At 35.2% G+C, this 21,574-nt stretch overlaps 4 protein-coding genes across 5 annotated transcripts; 1 reads left to right on the forward strand and 3 right to left on the reverse strand.

Annotated features, from left to right (window-relative positions):
* Nucleotides 1-4,312: 4,312 nt before the first annotated feature.
* On the reverse strand, nt 4,313-6,828 carry LOC123662922. Of its 2 annotated transcripts, XM_045597691.1 has the most exons (3): nt 6,614-6,828; nt 4,721-5,299; nt 4,313-4,660 (listed from the first exon to the last, which is right to left on the reverse strand). In XM_045597691.1, the coding sequence occupies exons 1-3, from the start codon at nt 6,762-6,764 to the stop codon at nt 4,410-4,412; spliced, it is 981 nt and encodes a 326-aa protein (XP_045453647.1). In that variant the 5' UTR covers nt 6,765-6,828; the 3' UTR covers nt 4,313-4,409. The 2 variants fall into 2 exon arrangements, with proteins under 2 accessions (XP_045453647.1, XP_045453646.1); XM_045597690.1 differs by having other exon boundaries at nt 4,313-5,299; nt 6,614-6,825.
* A 350-nt stretch (nt 6,829-7,178) lies between these two features.
* Nucleotides 7,179-7,913, reverse strand: LOC123662923. Its single transcript, XM_045597693.1, has one exon. It carries the CDS (start codon nt 7,881-7,883, stop codon nt 7,398-7,400), a length of 486 nt encoding a protein of 161 aa, XP_045453649.1. The 5' UTR covers nt 7,884-7,913; the 3' UTR covers nt 7,179-7,397.
* A 2,617-nt stretch (nt 7,914-10,530) lies between these two features.
* LOC123663064 (putative nuclease HARBI1) lies at nt 10,531-12,106 on the reverse strand. The gene is made up of 5 exons (XM_045597802.1): nt 11,883-12,106; nt 11,494-11,783; nt 11,243-11,427; nt 10,838-11,060; nt 10,531-10,746 (listed from the first exon to the last, which is right to left on the reverse strand). The coding sequence occupies exons 1-5, from the start codon at nt 12,104-12,106 to the stop codon at nt 10,559-10,561; spliced, it is 1,110 nt and encodes a 369-aa protein (XP_045453758.1). The 3' UTR covers nt 10,531-10,558.
* A 3,050-nt stretch (nt 12,107-15,156) lies between these two features.
* Nucleotides 15,157-19,297, forward strand: LOC123663065. Its single transcript, XM_045597803.1, has 2 exons — nt 15,157-16,134; nt 19,184-19,297. The coding sequence occupies exons 1-2, from the start codon at nt 15,157-15,159 to the stop codon at nt 19,295-19,297; spliced, it is 1,092 nt and encodes a 363-aa protein (XP_045453759.1).
* Nucleotides 19,298-21,574: the final 2,277 nt, after the last annotated feature.

The following is a 21,574-nucleotide window of genomic DNA, read 5'->3' on the forward strand; positions in this document are numbered from 1 at the left end:
CGATACGTTCGCATTTGGTCTCATAGAACTTATCTCGAGCAGATCGAATTTTTCTAGCAATGATCCTATCCAATTCGTCGTACCTCTTTGGGTCTGCGGTTTTATATGTTCGGCGTTCATCCATCAACTTCAGGATCTCCTCAGTCATCCATTGCTGTTTCTTGACCAGATGTTCAGGCTGTAGATAAGTCCGACAAATATTGCTGACCGCATCCTTGAGTGTTGACCACGCTGTCAAAGATGTTAATGGGCAGGTCAAGTGCTCATTAGCCCATTCGTTTATAGCGTTTGAAACTCTTGCTTTAACTATGGGTTCTTTCAACATATTTAAATCTGTGCGGAAATTTTGTTTTTGCTGAGCCAGTTTTTTAAATTTACAGTGTAATGTTGCTACGACAGGATTATGATCAGACTTTATATCTGCTCCCGGATATGTAACACAGTTCTTGATTGAATTTCGGAATCTTTTGTTGACCAATACAAAGTCTATTTGATTACGAACTATGTTGTTAGCTGTATGTTGTGGTGAGGTCCAAGTGTACAAACGACGAGGGTGAAGCTTAAAGAGGGTATTTGCTAGCATAAATCCTTTCTCTTGGCAGAACTCTATTAAGGTATCACCTCTTTCGTTTCTGGTTCCTAATCCGTAAGCTCCTGTCACCCCTGGCACAGACATGGAACCAACCTTAGCATTGAAGTCACCCATTATTATATTTAAATCGTGTTTTTTGGTATATTGCAAGAGACTTTCAATTTGAGCATAGAACTCCTCAATTTCGATCAAAGGTTTATCCGCTGTAGGAGCGTATATTTGAATTATATTTAAGTTTGCTGGCACTGCAGTTATTTGAATGAGCATTGCGCGATTTGACAAGGGCACAAAATTCGTCACTGATTTAGAGATCTCCTTGCTCATAAGGATCCCCACCCCATGATGGTCAAATGACTGGTCGCTGCCAGAGTAGTAAAGGATTTTTCCTTCAGCAGTTACATATTTGTTTTGTCCAGTCCATTTTGTTTCGCTTAAGCCAACAATGTCAAGTTTAAGGCGCTCCATCTCCTGTATGATGTTAGAAAGTTTTCCGTGCTTCCTCATGCCTCTCACGTTCCAGGTTCCCACTCTAATCTTTCTCGTCTTCATAAGTTTCCCTCCGGAGATTCTTCGCACCCCTGTCCCATTAAAGGGACGCCGGAGACTCGGGGCCATACCTATTGTCGTACTATTCATGAGAGCTGATCTACTAGGGATGTAGTAATGACGGTGGTATCCCGTTGCCTTCCGCCATTGCAGTTTCGTGATCGTCGCGCCATGCCTTGGCTGCGCTCACGAATGTTTGACTTGAGCCCTTTAAACTACTATAGTTTTGTCCTCAAGCCAATACTGAGATCGCTGCTACCCAACCCCAGGTCACAATAACTAGGTCTTTGTGACAGGACTCGCCTCTTCCGCTGTTTCCACCGTTGAGGTCTTCACCTGTAACCCTAGGCAAGGGGGCTGTGATATACCCCACAGCACTGGGTCCTCCCCTGAACTTAGCCATCGACTTATCCCGGCTTACTGAGATACGTGATGCCCACCCCCGCGGCGTGGACGCGTCAGGGAAGAGTTGCTCAGGTGAACGCTAGAGAAGGTGACTCTAACATTCCAAGAGCCGGGTTAACGGGCTTGTTTGTGCCCAAGCCCGACAGCAAGTACACCGGTAGAACGGGCGAAATGAGGCAATACCCTGGCACGAAGATCATCCAGTGCACCCTGGGCCGCCAGAAACCAGTAAAGGCGGCGATTATCGTGTTCGGTGACAACGTGGAAGTCATTCATGACCCCCAAATTTCACCGAGAACGTGGCCGCCGTCTTCGTAAAGGCCGGCCGACTCGAGCTTGGCATACTGTCCGTCTACTTCGAACCAAGGGACCAAGACATGGAACCACCATCACATAGTGGCCGGTGACGTCAATGCCTGGAGCCACTGGTAGGGCAGCAGCTCCGAAGACCATCGAGGAGCACAACTCCATAGATTTATCACCGAGATGGACCTCCACATCCATAACAGCGGGGAAGTTCCTACGTTCGAGACTTACAAAGACAGGCTATACTCGAGTTGCGTAGACCTGACTCTAACCAGTCAATCCCTTCTCGCGAGACTGGAAACCTGGCGAGTGGAACGAAATCTGATCACATCTGATCACAACGCCATTACGTTTAGCCTGCGCACTAAGGGGCCCTTGAAACCATTGGACCCAATCTCGACGCGCAAATACAACACCAAAAAGGCGCGATGGACAGATTTCTCCGCTACCCTAACAACTGACTTCGCGGAAGAAAGTGTCACTCTGGAAGCCGTACTAAATGTCTCGAACAAGGACGATCTCGATGGAATAATCGCAAAATACACGAAATAGACAACGGAATAAAACGATTTACTTTCTTTACCCACAAAAACACCTAATTTAAACTCGTATTTTATATTAACAGGTAAAACAAAATATTGGATCTTATTTGTTTCTCATTGGTAAAACGAACGAAGTTCTTTATTTTGTTGACAGGCAGAACAGAATAAGTGAGTTTGTTTTGTTCCGCTTGCTAACGTGTTTGTATATTAGTCTCAGTTAACAAGTTGTTGCGTGCGCACGTGTTCATTTCATCAAGTACTTAATCGAATAATAAATTACTGTGTAATAGTGAATCTGTGTAAAATGTTTTCCAGTGGAAAGAAGATTGTATCTTTGTTAATCAATGACAGTGGAACACAAGGTAATTTTAATTTACATACGTAATTCAATTTTGAGGTTATAATTGTGTTTCATTTAAAATAAAAGATTGTCATGTTGTTTAAACGCTAAGTTAATGCCTAGTTTATGTTTCTAGGGCAACATTCTTATTCTAAAAGTGATAGCGAACTAGTTCCACGTCATGCTGTTGTAGCAGCTGATGTTCATCAAACGAACAACGGTGAACCTTCCAGACATCGATCAGGTATAGATTTCTGCATAATATAAAGACAAACATAATTATCAGCCAAAAGCATATTATCAGTCATTCATTGCCGGGAATAGGTCTCCTCAATAATCATGTATTTCTGTTGCCGCTATAACAACAAATATTAAAAACAGAATAAAATAAACATTTAAGGGGGCTCCCCTACGACAAACGTGATTTTTTTTTGCTCGTTTTTGCTCGATATTGATAACGACAACAAATAGACGCTTGAAATATTCATAGAATAAACATTTTTTAATATCATATCAAAAATATTCTATCAAAGATAATATGATATGATCAAAGATAATATCAAAAATATAGTATAATTTATAGAATATTTAGTTATATATTCACTTTAAAAATAAATAATTAAATTTAAATGAAAGAAATACTTAAGAGGGGCTACAACGTTACAACAAACGTGATTTTTTTTTTGCTCGATATTGATAACGGCAACAGCAACAGCAAAACGTTTAGTATAAAAGTTCAAGTTTATGCAAATCCGACGCGTCTCAAAACAACTCGAAGTTATAAAACTGTTCCGAAGACACCATTCATCTCGCGGGACTCGACCGGGAAAACTATGTATTTCTGATTTCACGCAGATGCGCTGTAGTGATGTGCGCTACACACGTTCGAGTAGAAAAGTCGATTTTGTTACAAATAAAAATAATACGTTGAAAACCAAAAAATTGTACAACCCGTTCGCGTTAAGGCCTGTTCAGACCTAAGCGGTATTCGCTACCGTCTGCGGCAGAGAAAACCCAGTGGGTATGCGGTAATATTACTGTTCAGATCTAAGCGGTATTCGCTACCGTCTGCGGCAGAGAAAACCCAGTGAATATGCGGTAATATTACTGTTCACACGAAAACGGATTTCGCTATCCTTGTGGGTAGAATAACGCGCGGTAGTCGAGTTTCGCTCAGAGAGGTAAGAAATTTGCGCCAGTTAGTCATTTCTGAGTCGCCAAAGAATATACACGTCAGTCACGTTGTAATTTCTGCAGAGCATCTGATTTTAGTGATGGATAGTGATGAAGAGGAAGTTTTACTTTTATTAGCCTTAATTGACTCACCAGTCAAGAAAAGAATTTGGATCCATGACATCAATAGACAACACCGAATTCATGGGGAATTCCACACTTTATATCCAAGATTAAGATTGGATGAAGATCGGTTTTTTAATGCATTCAGAATGACGACTGAGAACTTTGATGAAATATTAAATATAATAAAGGAAAATATCAGCAAATCATTCACTAAATATCGAGAACCCATATGCCCTGAAGAACGCTTAGCAATAACGTTGAGGTAAGGAAAACAAATTTGAATATTAATTGACGAAAATCTTTATTTTAGATAACTAGGAAGGAACTTTGATTTTTTACAATATTAACACAACTTTTATCTTAACCTAAAACCTTCTTATTAGATTTCTGAGTGTTTCTGTTGATCGTAATCTATTTCGTGTTCGTAATCGAGACCTTCTCCAGTCAGTGAAGGTGCTAGAGGTGATAGAGCATTATCTTGAATACAACGCAGAGCAGACTGCAGTTCAGAATCATTAGTAGACTGGGGACTACGAGAATAACATGATTGTTGAGACATACAACGATCATTTTGGCTTGTGTTAGGCTCACTACGAGAATAACATGATTGTTGAGACATACAACGATCATTTTGGCTTGTGTTAGGCTCACTACGAGAATAACATGATTGTTGAGACATACAACGATCATTTTGGCTTGTGTTAGGCTCAGTGGTGTAGTAAGATCGCAGTGTTGTTTCTCGTTGTAGACTACGTTCTTGCTCTTCTTCCAATTCCGCTTCCATCATAACTTGAGCTATTTTCATTTTTGTTATAATTTTACGTCGCTCAGAAAACCTGTCTATTGTTTTTGCATATCCAAGCATAACATGTTCAATCGACGATAATTTATCTGATTTTGTATTCAAGTACGTAATCACTTTATCAACAGGATGTTCGTTAACAGAAGTCCTTTTCCTGGAACCCGAACGTGAAGTATAACGTTCGGATGATGCTACTGAACTTGACCGTTGTGTTGAATTTTCATTATAAGATTCGGGTTCAGTAATATTTTGGGTATCAGATACGCTTTCTTCTTCTCTTGCCACATTAGTATCAGTTGGAGCAAATCCTATGTGATCTTTTAAAAATTCCATTGAAGATGCCCACTGCCATTTGCTGTAACGACTGTAAGATTTAAACGCACTTTGGCCTGTAGTGGTTTTTGTAGTTTTTAAATATTTACCATAAGTGTCCCGTAGATTTTTCCATTTCATTTTGGCTTCATCGCCTGTAAAAAATATAGTTTATTTATAATCTATTCAATTACTTTTATTCATTAGTTATACTTAGACCAGTTTAAAACCCTGAATTTGTTTAGGTTAGTAAGGTGATAAATACTGAGGAATCTTAAAAACCAAATTTTTAATAAAAATGGCTTAGGGCGTGGACCCATGTCTACGGAGCGGCGCCGTTCGCCGTGCAACGGTATGGCATCGCCACCGGCGGACGGCGCGACGCCGTGCCGCACCACGGTACCGCGAACGGTGCGCCGTCCATTGCCCCTCATTCGATCGAATCAACAGCGAAATATCGACTGAAAGGGGCAATGGATGGCGGGTCCACGCCCTTAGACCTTGAGTAAAAAAGCTTATTAAATATTATTTTTTTTGCAGATTTTTAGCAAGTGGAGATTCATTTCGCTGTATTGCAAACAGTTATAGAGTAGGTTGCTCAACTGTCGCAGAAATTGTTGATGAAGTTTGTGATGTTATTTGGACTACATTACAACCCATATACATGAAGCCTCCTACAGAAGAAATGTGGAACTTAACATCTGAAGAGTTTTATAATATGTGGCAATTCCCCAATTGCCTCGGCAGTATTGATGGAAAACATGTCACTATCGTTTGTCCGCCTAATTCAGGCAGCAATTATTTTTGCTACCTCAAAAAATTTTCTGTCGTCCTTATGGCAATAGTAGGACCACACTATAATTTTTTATGTATCGATGTTGGAGGTTTTGGAAAAAATAGCGACGGTGGAATTTTCGAAAACTCTGTCATGGGAAGGAGGTTTAATAATGGGACTATGAATGTTCCAAGGCCTAAACTATTGCCAAGAACTAATGACGTCACACCTCATGTGTTAATAGGAGATGAGGCATTCCGATTGCAAGCACATGTAATGAAACCATTCAATCAAAGAGTTTCTAGGGTTGATAGAAGAAAGGAAGAATACAATAAGCGCCTATGCCGAGCTAGACGCGTTGTTGAAAATGCATTTGGATTACTGGCTCAAAAATGGCGAATATATTTCAAACCCATGCACCTAAAAGTGTCTTCAGCTAAAAAAGTGATAAAAGCAACATGTGTACTCCATAATTATTTACGCTCTAAAACTTGCAATACCCCGTACTTGCAAAATATGTATTTTACTACTCAACAAAATAATGCAATGAACAATGAATATCAAAATTTTGAAACTTTGCAACTTTCAGGCGATAGGGTACGTACACAATTTGTCAACTTCTTTAATGGCGGTAGTCGTATTTAGTACAGAATTGAAAGATAATATAATAATATAATAAAAGATAAAAACTTACCACTTATGTTACATTTTTCTCCTATCTCATCCCATATTTTATTTTTCATAAATATATTTTTATAATCCGTAAGTGACATATCATACAAAACTGGATTGCACTTCACCATCTCAATAAATGAATCGTTATTCGTTCGTTTCGATGACGCCATGTTGCAAACGCGTCCTTTCGCTAAGGAATATCGTGCGTAACTGTTGTCATGTTAACCCCGCTTGCGGAGTGAGGGGCGATATGCATGCCGCTACTCCCGCGCAGTATGTACCTCTACCCACAGCGGCAGCGAATATCGCTCAGGTCGCTCTAGCCGCGGTACTTGATACCAAATCCTGAGCGAAACCCGCGCGGTATGTACCTCTACCCACAGCGGCAGCGAATATCGCTCAGGTCGCTCTAGCCGCGGTACTTAATACTAAATACCTGAGCGAAACCCGCGCGGTATGTACCTCTACCCACAGTGGCAGCGAATATCGCTCAGGTTTGAATAGGCCTTTAAGTTTGCCGCTGGCGATATGACGTCATTCGAAGCGTAGCGTCAGCAAAAAAATAAAATAAAAAACATTTAAAATATTTTCTATTTATTATTATTTAAAAAAAATTGGGAATGTCGGTAAAATTAGAGACATTTAATCACTAACTAAGGTGTTTAATCACTAATTTCTATTGATTCAATACCAGACATTTCACCCTCACTGTCACTAAAACTTGAGTCCATATCACTCACTAAATCTGCCCCCACTGAAATTATAAGTTCTCTCTCGTTTATTTCTTGCAGCCGATCACTTTCTCAATATTGCTGTCGTAATCTATCAACATGGTTAATTTCTGTCTTCCAATCATCTGCAGATATACTTTTTATAGCATCGCGAGTTAACTTCTCTATTTCTTTTTCAGATTGTGATACGTTTTTGTCGGCCACTCGCTGTTTCATTAGATTCCAAATGTACTCGATTGGATTCAAATCACATTGATACGGCGGTAGCCGTAATACTTCGTGACCTTGACTTTTAATTAATTCATCTATTTCATATTTTTTAGGTGGCGCGTTCCGTTTTATTAGACAGTACAGCTCAGGATTCGTAAAATTTTCTTCGAAGTCAATGTTCCTTTCGCGTAACCAATTTTTCATGGTTTCCTTTAAGGAATTTGAATTTGGTAGTCTGTCAATCTGCTTACAATGGTATGGTGCATTGTCGAGAACAATAATGGAATTAGGCGGCAGATTTGGCAAGAGTTTCTCCTTTAACCACTTGGTGAAATTTTTATTATTCATTTCATCGTGGTAATCTCCACTTTTACCTTTGCATTTATATAATACCTCTGCGTTTTGGATAACACCATTGTCTTGTCATTGTCAGGCTGAAAAGGAGGATGAGATGTCTTGCGAGGAAACTATGACGTAATTTCCTTTAATCGTGTTTTATCTTGATAGCATTTTTAAGTGCTGTTTTATCTACAGAATTAAACTGTTTAAACTTAATAAAGCTCATAAGTAATAAAATTAATATCGCCTGTTTGTTTTTAATGTAGTAATTTGCAAAAAAAATTACAGGTAGAATTTTTTTACCGCCTTAATTAAAACATTATTTCAATATATTTTAACATCAACATACTTAATACGGGACAGTGAACTGTTCCTAATATAGTAGATAAAGATTAATGTGTATTTAACAGATTTACACGTTATTTACCTGTTTCAGGTAAAACGAAATAACTGCAATACCTTCACGCCAACTTTCCCCTTTTTTTAACTTGTTATGACAATTATTGCATAAATTAATGTATCAAAACAATCTTAGATAGTATATCTAAGTACAAGTAGTGTTTTTTTTTATAATTATTGCTTCGTCGTTGACCCATTATCATCCAAAACTTTAAACGCCTTTTTCTCATTATAACAGTATTACTACTTATCTGGTTCTGCGAGAATACCCTCGATATATATATATATATAAATTAAAAAAAAAATAGCAAGTAGTGTATAAATTTTGGTATTCTAAATTATTATTGAATCTGGTAAATGTTTTTTAGTTAAATTTAGTATATTAAGGGCCACTTGCAGCAAAATTACAAAAATCTCGATTTTATTAAAACTAGATTTTACCCTAAACTCGATTTAACTTAAGTCTCATCGAAGTTGCGTTGCTCATAATAAAATTATGTCCAGTTTAACTAAATCGAGATTTTGCGTATCTTTCAGTCGCCGTTCGTTCTTTACGTTCCGTTTTAGATAAAATAATGTACACCAAAGCAATATCGCGTACACAGAAACGTATATTTATCAGTGTCAATCACAGAGTACATTGTAATAGTAGGTGTCAATTTGTTATAATATAATTTTTATAACAATTTGTTATAATACAACTAAAAGCCATTTAAGCAAAGAAGTGAACTGAACAATTTGTTAATTTGTTATATTCATAGGTTATGTTTCCGCGCATATTTTAAGTCAAGCAGTTTTGTTTTGTGTTGTGTTTTTGTTATAGTTGATTTTGTGTTTTTCGAGTTTTCTGATTTTCCGTTTGCAACATTAGAATGAAAAAATCCAGGGCGCCTAATTTTACTAATGATGAAATAATGCATCTTTTGATACTTGTTGAAAAATATCCTGTCATAGAAAATAAAAAAACAGACGGAGCTACAACAAAAGATAAGCAACTAGCTTGGCACAACTTAGCCATTGAATACAATTCGCACACGAATTTTTCACCAAGAACTGCCGAAAACTTGCAGTCTTGCTATAAAAACCAAAAAGTTAAAGTTAAGAAAATGCACTCCAACGAAAAAATGGCTATCAAGGGTAAGAGATAACTTATTTTTGTTGTATTCAATATGATTTCATGCATGTACATATACATGGTTGATTTATATGCTCTTTTGAAATGCTGTTTATTATTCTCTTTTTAGCACCACTACTTCTAATGCTGTTGAGGAGTATGGACAGGACTGGGACAAGGTAGCACAGACAGTAGATATTAGCAACACAGAGTGTGAAGAAATGTTTACACAATTGTCGAAGAAGACAAAAAAGGAAGATGCTTTCCACAAAAAGGAAATAAATCGCACAGGTATTTATAAAGGATTTTGTATTTTTTACTTGTATCATAAATTTTTAAGATATCATTAAGTTTATAAAACACTGAACTAAATATATGTTAATTTTAGGAGGCGGCCCACCTCCGGGAACTGGCTGCAGTGATCATGTCGTTGAAAAGGTCAAAACATTGATAGGTCCCGCTTTGGAAGGTATATATACTATTTTTGATGGAGACGCAGAATTCATGACGGAGCAGCAAGCGTCAGTATCAACAGACACACAGTTGCAACCCATTGAATACAAAGGAGATTTGTCAGAAACAAAACAAAAAATAAAAAATGGTGAGGTTATTGAACAATAATAGAACTATATAAGTAATTGTGAAAATAATACATTTTGGTTTTTATTTCAACACAATTGTGGGAGTCCGCTAGATAAAGCTAATTATTTTAATTCATTCTGTCATTTCAGATCATGATTACATTAAAAATGATCTCAGAAGATTGAATCTGATGAAAAGAAAAATTGATCCTAGCCTAGAATCATCAAAAACAGGTACTTTTTATAATTTTAAAGCTTTGTAATACATATTATTACTTGACACAATAATATATCATTTATATATATTTTGTAGATAAGAAAAAAGAAAATGTTACAAACTCGTTCAAAGAACTGGCAGAAGACAAGAAAGAATTAGTGAAATTGCAAAAAATACTAGCTCAAAGCCAAATACAGCATCAGGAATTAGTCACAGAATTAGCGAGAGAAAAATTGGATCATGAAAAGAAAAAAAATGAAATGGAGTTAGAATTCCTTAAACAAAAATATGAATTGGAAATTTCATTATTAAAAAGTAAAATAGTTAAATAAAGTACACAACAAGTTTTATTTAGTCTTTTATTAATTGTTTATTATAACCTGGCAAAATAGTTATTTATTAATAACGTTCTTTCAATATTGCCTGTTATACTTCTAGGCAAAGTAGTATTGTTAACTGGCATCTCAAGGGTATATGGTTCTTCTCCACCCTCAGGCGGTGGTATCAAATCCTTTTGGAGAATTGCAATATTATGTAGAACTGCAGTAGCAATGATAATTCCTGTAATAGCAAAGAAACAAATGTTACATATTAGCATTATTTTTTATTTTAATTATTGACAGTGTAATAGGTACCCATAAATATATTTTACCTGGCACTCTTTTTAATTTCACATTAATGCCCTTTGATAGAATAGGAAATCTTCTCTTCCATATACCAAATGCACGTTCTATCACATTTCTAGTTCTTATCTGTGATTCTTGATATAGTTTTTCACCTCTAGTACTAGGTGCATTTTCAGGTAAAGGTGTCATCATATATCTAGTCTGTGCATAACCACTATCCCCAACCAATAATTTGTCATTGTAAACTCCCTGAAAAGTGAAGAGATTTTTAGAGACATTATACTATTTTTTAACCGAATAAAAAAAAAAAAAAGAAGGAGCAAACATAATTATTATATCAGAAATACTAGCTAAGTATATGTTCGATACATGCTAAGAAAAATTATTGTTTAAATATTTATATGAATTAAGTAGGTATGTATCTTAAATACCTGTACAAAGTTTCTCTTTTGTGCACAGTTATCCCAAATATTGGCATCATGTACTGAACCATGCCAACGGGCCACTACATCTAAAAAAAGTAGATTGGCTGAACATATGCACTGGGTATTAATGGAAAAGTATCCTTTTCTATTCCTATAAATTTCTGCATGTTCATCACCACCTATTGATAATAGATAACATAGTTATTTAATAAGTAAATTTTACAAAATGCAATGAAAAAACATTTCTGGAAACTTACCTGGAGATAAAATTTTTATATGGGTGCAATCTATTGCCCCAATGACACGGGGAAATTTTGCTACATCGTAAAACTTAGCCCCGACACTGTTTTGTTCAGTAGCAGTAATGGGCATTTTTATAAAATCTGAATATAAAAAGGCAATAGCGTGTGTCACTCGGTGTAATATTCTACAGGCGGTAGACTCATGAGCTCCAATGACATCGCCACAAGCAGTTAGTTGGCTACCAGTTGCGAAATATCTTAATGTGCATAAGAGCTGGTTCATTGGTGATACAGCGTTTCGGTTCCTAAACATATAACAAAATTTATGATTGATATTTTAGGTTAGCTGCATACCTTTATGGTTATGTTTATTTGAACTTGCAAACTACCATTAATTAGCTCACCTGTTGACATCATTTGGAAAATTATGAACAATTTTATCAAGCAGGAACACTGCGCTTTGTTTACTTAAGCGAAACCTTTTCAAAAATTCGTCTTCTCGTAATGAACTGAACAAATCACTTTGAACAAAGACTCTTCGAAAGAAAAACGGCGTTTCCAAATACTGCAGGATTTCTTCATCATCATCTGATAACAAATCGTACTCATGGTCCAAAGGAAAATCCATTTTCATAAGACAACAGAAAGAAACGAACAAATAAACAATAACGTCGCGTAGGTATTCGCAAATGATGGTTAACAAAATCGAGATTTAATTACGCTAAACCGACTCTGGTGCCGATTTAACTTTGACGTTTATTTGAATCGAGATTTAAGCTAAATCGATGACGTGCAAGACATTCAATCTGATTTAAGGCAAAATCGAGTTTTAAATCTAGATTTAACACACGCTGCAAGCCGCCCTAAGTAACTGTTTGGAAAAACAATTTATAATAGAACCATCCTCTTTTTCTTTTTTTTTTTTGTAGCTTAGCTACATTTCATCTTTTCTTTAGTTATAATAAATAATTATTAAATCTGTGTTATGTATTTTTATTCTAAATGCATCATTCGTTTGTCGGAATAATATCTTGGCGCCCTATTTAAAATAAATCTTAGATATTTATTCCGCTCCAGGGTTTACAAGACCTCACGTCCCTGTGATACTAAATTTGAAATTGATATGTATGTCTCATAGCTAGTCCGGTCAAATTTTAATGATCCAACGGGAAGCGCTACAACGCCTAACCGAGTGTCTTTATACCAGAACAATGTCATCAACTGTCTTGACATCAGTTTCTATAGGCGTTAACAAAACTCTAAAACGATTTCCTATAACTCCAAAAGCATTTTCAACGACGCGCCGTGCTGGGGAAAGTTTGTAATTGAATACTTTCTCTTTATAGCCAACACTGCTAGAATATCGATATGGTACCATAAAATTTGGCATTAAAGCAAATGCTTCATCTCCTATGAATACATATGTCATCTTATCTGGTATTTCCTCTTAAGGAATTTGGTACTGGCAAATTCAAAGTATTATTCAGTAATCTACTATAAAAATCTGTACATTTAATAACTCCTCCATCTGAAACCCTGCCATTTGTGCCAACGCTTACATATATAAACTCATAGTTAGCGTTTACAATAGGAAGTAATACAATGCTGTGAAATTGTTTGTAACTGTAAAAGTATGATCCACTTCCTTGTGGTGGTTTGATCACCACGTGTTTTCCGTCTACTGCTCCCGTGCAATTCTCAAATTGCCACATTTCTTTAAAATCTGAAGCTATCTTGATACACTCCTCTTCTTTTGAGGGAAACTGAAAAAAAAAGGCCAGATCTATTCATTACATTTACATGTAATCCGAAATGGATAGAAATTATTCAATTGCTGCTTCCCGGACAAACATCAAGTGATCGTCACGACATCACCGCACGTGTTTTCAGGCAAAAAATTCGGTCACTAATGAATTACATTGTTAAGCAACACGTCTTTGGGAATACTCGATGCTGGATGTATTCAATCGAATGGCAAAAACGAGGCCTACCGCATGCTCACATTCTGATTTGGTTAGTCGAAAGAATTCGGCCAGATCAAATAGATGACATCATATGTGCGGAGATTCCTGCTCCTGAAACCGATCCAGACCTACATGATGTTGTAGTCACGAATATGATTCATGGACCGTGTGGCACTATCAACCGACAATCACCGTGCATGGTCGAAGGCAAGTGTTCCAAACGGTATCCACGAAAATTGACGGCAGAGACCATTACAGGCAACGATGGTTATCCATTGTATCGGCGTCGATCGCCCGATGATAATGATAGAACTATCACAACTAAAGTGAAAGGAAACGATTTCGTAGTTGACAACGGTTGTTCCATATTCGCCACTTTTTTCCAAAACATTCAAAGCACATTGTAATGTTGAGTATTGCAATTCGGTCAAGTCAATTAAATACATTTGCAAATATGTCACGAAAGGGAGCGACATGGCGGTTTTTGGTATCCAAACATCCAATACCAACGATGAAATCACGCGCTATCAAGTTGGTAGATATGTGAACTGCAATGAAGCAATTTGGCGTATATTTTCATTCCCTATCACGAACGTCATCCCACTGTTTTACATTTGGGGGTGCATCTAGAGAACGGTCAGAGAGTATATTTCACAGCGTCCAATGCTGCTCAACGTGCCGAAACACCTCCAGCGACAACACTGACCAGTTTCTTTGCGATTTGTCAAAGCGATCCGTTAGCACGAACTTTGCTTTACTCAGAAATGCCACGTTATTACACTTGGAACGCTACATCGAAGAAATTTCAACGTCGGAAGCAAGGCGATGCAGTTCCTGGTCATCCAGATATGCGTTCTACTGATGCTCTTGGTCGTATTTACACAGTTCATGCGAAGAATGATGAATGTTTCTATTTGCGGTTGTTGCTGGTACATGTTCGAGGGCCAACATCATTTGAATCACTACGAACTGTTAATGGTATCGTGTGCCCTACATTTCGTGCAGCATGTCAAGAGCTAAATTTGCTTGAAAACGATACTCATTGGGACACGACAATCGCAGAAGCAATTATTTCTGCATCTCCAAGTCAGATACGCACATTATTTGCTATCATCATTTCAACATGCTTCCCATCGAACCCACGTGACCTGTGGAACAAATACAAAGATAACATGTCAGAAGATATTTTACATCGAATTCGCGTCAGCTCAAGAAATTCCGATCTTGAGGTGAATGAGGAGATCCATAACCAGACTTTGCTCTTGATCGAAGATATGTGTTACCTCATGTGCGGCAGTTTGTTAGTTAGGTTAGGAATGCCAGCGCCAGATCGCGGAATGAATAACGTATTTAATAGAGAATTGGAACGTGAACGTGAATATGATCCACAAGAACTAATCCAATCAGTTCAAACGAATGTACCTCTGTTGAATCCTAAGCAAAGGGAAGTCTATGATACACTGATTAATGCAATTGATGATGGAAATGGCGGCTTATTTTTTTGGATGCCCCCGGTGGAAGTGGGAAGACATTCCTCATGTCATTGATTTTGGCCACTGTACGTGCGAGATCCGAAATTGCGGTAGCAATTGCTTCTTCTGGAATAGCGGCCACATTGTTAGACGGATGCCGTACGGCTCACTCAGCGTTAAAATTGCCATTAAACCTTCAAACTACTGAACAACCGACATGTAACTTTTCGAAACACTCCGCAATGGCCAAAGTTTTAGTAGCATCAAAAATCATCATATGGGACGAATGCACAATGGCGCACAAACGCGCATTGGAAGCACCAGACCGAACATTAAAAGATCTGCGCAATGACTCGAGATGTTTTGGTGGTGCAATGATTTTATTATCTGGCGATTTCCGACAAACACTACCAGTCATTCCAAGATCTACTGCTGCCGACGAAATAAACGCTTGCCTCAAAGCATCAAATCTGTGGCGATATGTAAAGAAATTTCAACTGTCTGTCAATATGAGAGTTGCATTGTTGAACGATCTATCTGCTGATGATTTCTCGAAGCAATTGCTGACTATCGGTAATGGCCGTGTTCCTGTTGACAAATCGAGCAGTTTGATTTCATTTCCTCCAAATTTTTGCAATTTCGTATCATCAAAAGACGAGCTTATCAACAAAGTATTCCCGGATATCATTGCTAACCACAAAAATACTAAATGGTTAAGTGAGCGAGCAATTTTGGCCGCTAAAAATAAAGATGTAGATGACCTCAATTTTATAATTCAAAATCAAATCGTAGGTACTTTGTATTCATTCAAATCTATCGACTGTGTAACAAACGAAGAAGAAGCCACTAATTATCTAACTGAATTTTTAAACTCCTTGGATGTGCCTGGTTTACCACCGCACAATTTAAAACTTAAAGTTAGCTCGGTAATCATCATGCTTAGAAATTTAAACCAACCAAAACTGTGTAATGGAACGCGTTTGGTGATAAGAAAACTGTTGAGCAATGTGATTCACGCGTCGATACTTAAAGGAAAATTTAAAGATGAGGAAGTTCTTATTCCAAGGATTCCGATGATCCCAACGGATATGCCCTTTGAGTTTAAACGAATTCAATTCCCGATTCGTCTTGCCTTCGCCATGACGATCAACATCACAGGGCCAATCCTTGACTATTTGTGGCCTCAATCTAGAAAATGCATGTTTTCCTCACGGTCAATTGTACGTGGCATGCTCACGTGTCGGCAAACCATCCGCTTTATTTGTTCTTGCGCCTGACCAAAAAACAAAGAATGTCGTTTACCACAAAGTGCTTGAATGAAAATCCTATTAATGAATTAATCAGAGTTTTATTTTTTTTCCCAATCTGCACAACATAGTTTTCAATCATTTTTTTTCTGACATGAGTTTGAAGTACTTAATTATTTATTTATTTATTTTTTTATTCTCATTCTGTATGTATGTTTTCATCATCATTCATCATAATAAAATACTTTTTTGTTTCTATCTATATAAATATATTATTTTGTATCATTGTTTTACGTTCATCAAAGCCTAAATTAGTTCAGCTAAAAAGTAATACGACATTCATTCACTGTTAGGCGGTACGAAGTTCGCCGGGTCAGCTAGTTAAAGAATAAAATTAACCCTTAAAGTAATTTTATTTACTATACTATACATTGAACTTCAAAAAAAATCTACCATAAAAAAAAGAGTTGTTTTTAGCCTGAATTAATTTACGACATGTTCTTGTAGAACGTTGCATTACATGTCAAAAAATAAAAAGGTTTCTATTGTCTGTGGTAAGTTCAAATTAGTTATGAAAAATAACCGACATGGTGCATGGTTCTGTTAGGATGCCGACCCTGTTTGTCTTTTTAAAAAAAAACTATTCTACACCGCTAACTGCTTTATTTAAAAGATTGGACACAATGTTGGATAATTGACTTCCGAACTTTAATTGATGTCCGATCTACTCGGGGCTCTGAGTCTAACTGACTATTTTAAAATAAAATAATATTATCAAAGAAAAGGAACAATACAAATGCTGAGTAATCATAAAACTAAAGGAAAAATACAGTGTATAATATAAATGCTTATGAAGCTTTTACTGCGTTGTAAAATGGGATATAACAGCCCCCCCCTTTTGACTGAGCTTTTTCTAAATTAAGATGAAGCGAAGTTCGAAATAGAAAAATCATTAGAGTTCAGAAGTCATTACAAAATATAGAAATAGAAAACAAAAATTATAGTAAAATATTGCAAAATAATTTTGTAACAGTATAAAAATTCGAACAGTTTTACAATTAAATCGTATAAAAGAAACAGAGTAAAATTTAACTAACAATTAATGTACAATTGAATAATAAAATTGTATAAAAATTAAACAAAATTGTACAAAAAGAAATAGTAAATGTTATTTTTTTTTTATGAAATAGTAAAATTAGAAATTAAACTAAAATGTAAAACATGTATTAAACAAAAATAATGAATTTTGCAAATAACATAGTATGCTTAGCGAAATAGTAAAAATGTAGCAATTAAATTTATTAGCTTATTAGCTTTATTAGCTTATTATAATATAACATTTGTTAAATAAGTAAAACAGGTCGTTTTACAAAAGATTTAGGATTTAGTAAATCACATTGATAAAATAATATAGTAGAAATAGTAAAATAGCATGACATAGAAATTAAAATTTTATAATAATTAATTCATTTCTTAGTACTAACAAAATACAACTTGAAAAATAAAATGAGACATGAATTAGTTATTAAGATTTCGTGCAGAGGAATAGTGAACTTTGCTTACACTTTTATAAGGTTCATAATTGTTACAATTTGGTAATGATTTTACCGATTTATCATCTTCTTCAGAAATTGACATATCAGTCATCTCAATTGAATTTGTAATTTTAGAACTATGTTTCAATGACTTTTTATTATGACACTGGTTAAATATTTGTATACAATATCTATCTTTACCTTGACGATTTCTTAAACATTTAAATAGCTTATAGGTTAAGAATAAAAATAGGAATACAATTAAAATATACGTGAATGCGGAATAGTATGAGCCATATTTAATAAAGTGTGATTCATTTTGAAGATTATTTAATTCTAATTCTAAATTATCCAGCTGATGATTCGCGTATTTCAAAGAATCTAAATTAATTTTACTTAAAGAAATTGGCGTTAAATATGGTAAACTTTGATTAAATATGCTCTTTTTACAACAATCGTCTTTTGTTATATCGAAACTTATATCTATAGCTGATTTAACAGAAAATTGATACGTAATTGTTGGCACTAGTTGAATAGTTTTAGAATAACCAATACAATTTTCAGTTAATTTGACAATGCCTGTGCCAATAATAGAATGATCAGTGATATCATCATTACATTTTATTATTAATTTATTAATATCGGATTGTACATAAATCCATCTGTTATTTTTTAATTTATGCCATATATCGATTTGGCCGAATAATAACTTGGCGTTACATTCAGAAGGTAAAGAAAGAGTTACCTCTGTTAATAATTTCGATTCACAATTAGGATTAGTTATGCTAGACAACATAGTAATTTGTTCACAAATAGAATAGTTATTATTAATAAATTTACAATCATTTAAATTATTAAGCATAGCATAATGTATTCTGTCGTCACTTAAAGCGGTATAAGAATCAGAAGGTTGGATAAGCGCAAAAGTTTGTACGTGGGACTCATCGTGAGGAGTCGGTAATGGGATATTTTTATAAACAGTGAACTTATCCGGTGTTATTAACGGAATTTGCAAACTGAAAACAATCTTATTGTTATAATAATATGAACTAAGTTTCGAAACATCAATCAATGAATGAATATTATGTATATTTAATTGAACTGGAAAGTCTAAGTGTTTGTTTATTTGATTAATATGCTTAGTTAATTCATTATAAAGACTTAAGGGGCTTATTACACTAGGGTGCAAAATATTTAACTTTGAGAATAAAATAGCGTTTACAGTTGTATCTAGCAAGTTAGAAATAGAAAGTAAGGAACTTTCAATTATATTTAGCAAATTATTTATTCTAGAAATATGAAGAAGCAAATTATTAGTTTTTGTAACTTGCGAAAATATTTCATTCATGTTATTAATTTGGTTATTTAATCTTAACTCATTCTGGTTTAATTTATAAATCGTGGCGTTAAAATTATTTATTGTCGATTTAATTATGTGAATATTATCTCGAAACAAATTGAATAATTCTGATTCACTTTTCCGACAGGATTCTATCGCGGCGTCATATTTTCTCGCGTCATCTGCGTCTAGAGTACCAAAGAAAAATTTAAGGATTTCCCCTCCAAATTCTAGAGATCTTTTAACTTTATTTGACGATTGATTATTAATTATTATATGCTCTAAAGATTGCAGTTTAATGTAATTGTACTTTATTAAAATTTCAACGGGATTTGAAAAATCTTTACATTGAGAAAATTCGTCAGTATTTATTTTTGAACAAAGGTTTAAGGTATCGTATAATAAATTTTCAATTTTATTAAGATAAGGATTTAAAGATATAAGGTCTATATATGTTATGACTTTCCAATAATCGTTATAAAAATTAATATTCGTAATAGGTTCAAAATAAATTCCAGGACTATGAGATATAGGAATAATACTCGATTCAGCGTGGCTTCGGCTTCCATAGCATAAAGCTCTGAAAAATATAATAATGAATAAATTTAAGGTGTAGAAATAGCAGGCTTAATCTCGTTTGTGTGATATTTAATATGTTTACGACCTATTTGTATGGTTACATTATGTTTATTGTGTACTTTTATGATTTTGTATGGACCTTTCCATATCGGTGATAGAGCCTTACGGAGTCGGTGATGGTATTTTACATATACTGAGTCACCAGTTTTATATGAAATTTCGCGTGAACTATAATCATAATATTGTTTAGACTTTTCTTTGCTATTAATTATATTTTGAATAGCTTTTTCCCTACTGACACGCATTCGATATTGCAAAGATCGAATATATTCATTGTAAGTTGTATTGTTATTGGTTTCATATAGAGAATTAGGAATGTTAGGTTTATGACCATATAATAATTCATAAGGGGTGAAATTAGTAGTGCAATGAGGAGTAGTATTAATAGCTAGTATTGCGGTAAATAAATAGCAATGCCAATCGTTCTGGTTTTCGTTTACGAATGATTTTAAATATTCTTTTAATGTAGCATGTGTGCGTTCTAGAGCTCCATTTGTTTGTGGATGATAAGGTGTAGTAAATAGGGCTTTAACTTTCAGGATTTGAGTTAATTCTTTGAATAATTCTGACGTAAAACAAGTACCTAAATCCGTTAAAATTGTTTTAGGGAAACCGAAAAGGGACATAAAATGTACAAGATTTCTGGCTATTTCTTCACTGGTAGCCGTGACCATGGGATAGGCACTAGAAAATTTCGTTAAATCATCTTGTAGCGTAAGAATAAATTTGAATTTTTGATAACCTGCTTCAGGTAAGGGACCAACGATGTCGAGAGCTAAACGTTCAAATGGTCTAGTAGAAGTAGAAGTTATCTCCATTGGAGCCTTATTTGACATTCTCAATGGTTTATTAATTTGACATAATTGACATTTCTTTACATAATCTACGATATCAGAGCGCATACCTTTCCAGTAATAGGCAGCCTTAATTCGATTATACATACGATTTGACCCTGGGTGACCTGCAATAGGTGAGTCATGATTTTCTTTTAAAATTTTAGGGATTTCCACGGGAGTAGGATAAATTAGTTGGTTCTTATATATATGAATTTTAATATTAGTGTTATGGAAAATATAAGCAATCATGTTATATATTTTAATATAAGCTAGTTTAGAAAATGGATCTGAAAAATCCGATAAAGCGAGATCTGTAATATCAGGATTCTCAGTTACAATTTTATTTCTAAGTTTTATAAGTAAATTGTAAATATCTTTAAATTTAGTTTCTTCATAATGATGAACTTTAGTAAACAGAAAATAGTAAGATTTATTTTTATCGTTTACGCATTGAATTGTAAAAGGTTCGCGTTCAGAATTTAATAAGTCCTCGGGCTTTTCTAACTGCGCTAATATTTCTTCACAGTGAGGTATCGATGAGTCGAAATCTAAAGAGACAGGACAGACAATGGTTTTTTGTTTAGATAAATGTAATCCTTCTGTGCATTCCAAAATTGTAGTATTCGAAGTAGAAAGTTTATTAGTAAATTGATCCTTAAAATATTTTTCATAACTAGAATTATTTAAAGTGTTAATATTTATAACATTGACGGGACAGCGAGATAACGCGTCGGCGTTAGAGTTAAGACGACCTTGTTTATATACGATTTCGTAATCATACTCTTCGAGTTTTAGGCGCCAACGAATGAGTCTACTACCGGGATCTTTAACGTTAAATAACCATACTAATGGTCTATGATCGGTGACAATTTTAAATTTGTTACCATAAAGATAGGGACGGAACGTCTTGACTGCGAATAAAATTGCTAAAAGTTCTTTTTCAGTGGTCGAATAATTACCTTCAGGACGATTTAAAGTACGCGACGCGTAAGCTATCGGCTTATCTTTACCTACAGGACCTTGGGATAAAACTGCACCTACGGCGTAATTACTTGCGTCCGTGG

The sequence above is a fragment of the Melitaea cinxia genome, chromosome 19 (assembly GCF_905220565.1).
Source record: "Melitaea cinxia chromosome 19, ilMelCinx1.1, whole genome shotgun sequence".
NCBI lineage: Eukaryota > Metazoa > Arthropoda > Insecta > Lepidoptera > Nymphalidae > Melitaea > Melitaea cinxia.

Coding starts and splice junctions, on each gene's coding strand:
- LOC123662922 (XM_045597690.1), bottom strand. CDS start 6,764: ATGGCGTCATCGAAACGAACGAATAACGATTCATTTATTGAGATGGTG. Junction 5,300..6,613: donor AGAAAAATGTAACATAAGTG/GTAAGTTTTTAT, acceptor TATTTTTTACAG/GCGATGAAGCCAAAATGAAA.
- LOC123662923 (XM_045597693.1), bottom strand. CDS start 7,883: ATGAATAATAAAAATTTCACCAAGTGGTTAAAGGAGAAACTCTTGCCA.
- LOC123663064 (XM_045597802.1), bottom strand. CDS start 12,106: ATGGATTTTCCTTTGGACCATGAGTACGATTTGTTATCAGATGATGAT. Junction 11,784..11,882: donor TTTCCAAATGATGTCAACAG/GTGAGCTAATTA, acceptor TTATATGTTTAG/GAACCGAAACGCTGTATCAC. Junction 11,428..11,493: donor TATAAAAATTTTATCTCCAG/GTAAGTTTCCAG, acceptor AACTATGTTATC/TATTATCAATAGGTGGTGAT.
- LOC123663065 (XM_045597803.1), top strand. CDS start 15,157: ATGGCCAAAGTTTTAGTAGCATCAAAAATCATCATATGGGACGAATGC. Junction 16,135..19,183: donor TGTTTTCCTCACGGTCAATT/GTACGTGGCATG, acceptor CTTTTCCGACAG/GATTCTATCGCGGCGTCATA.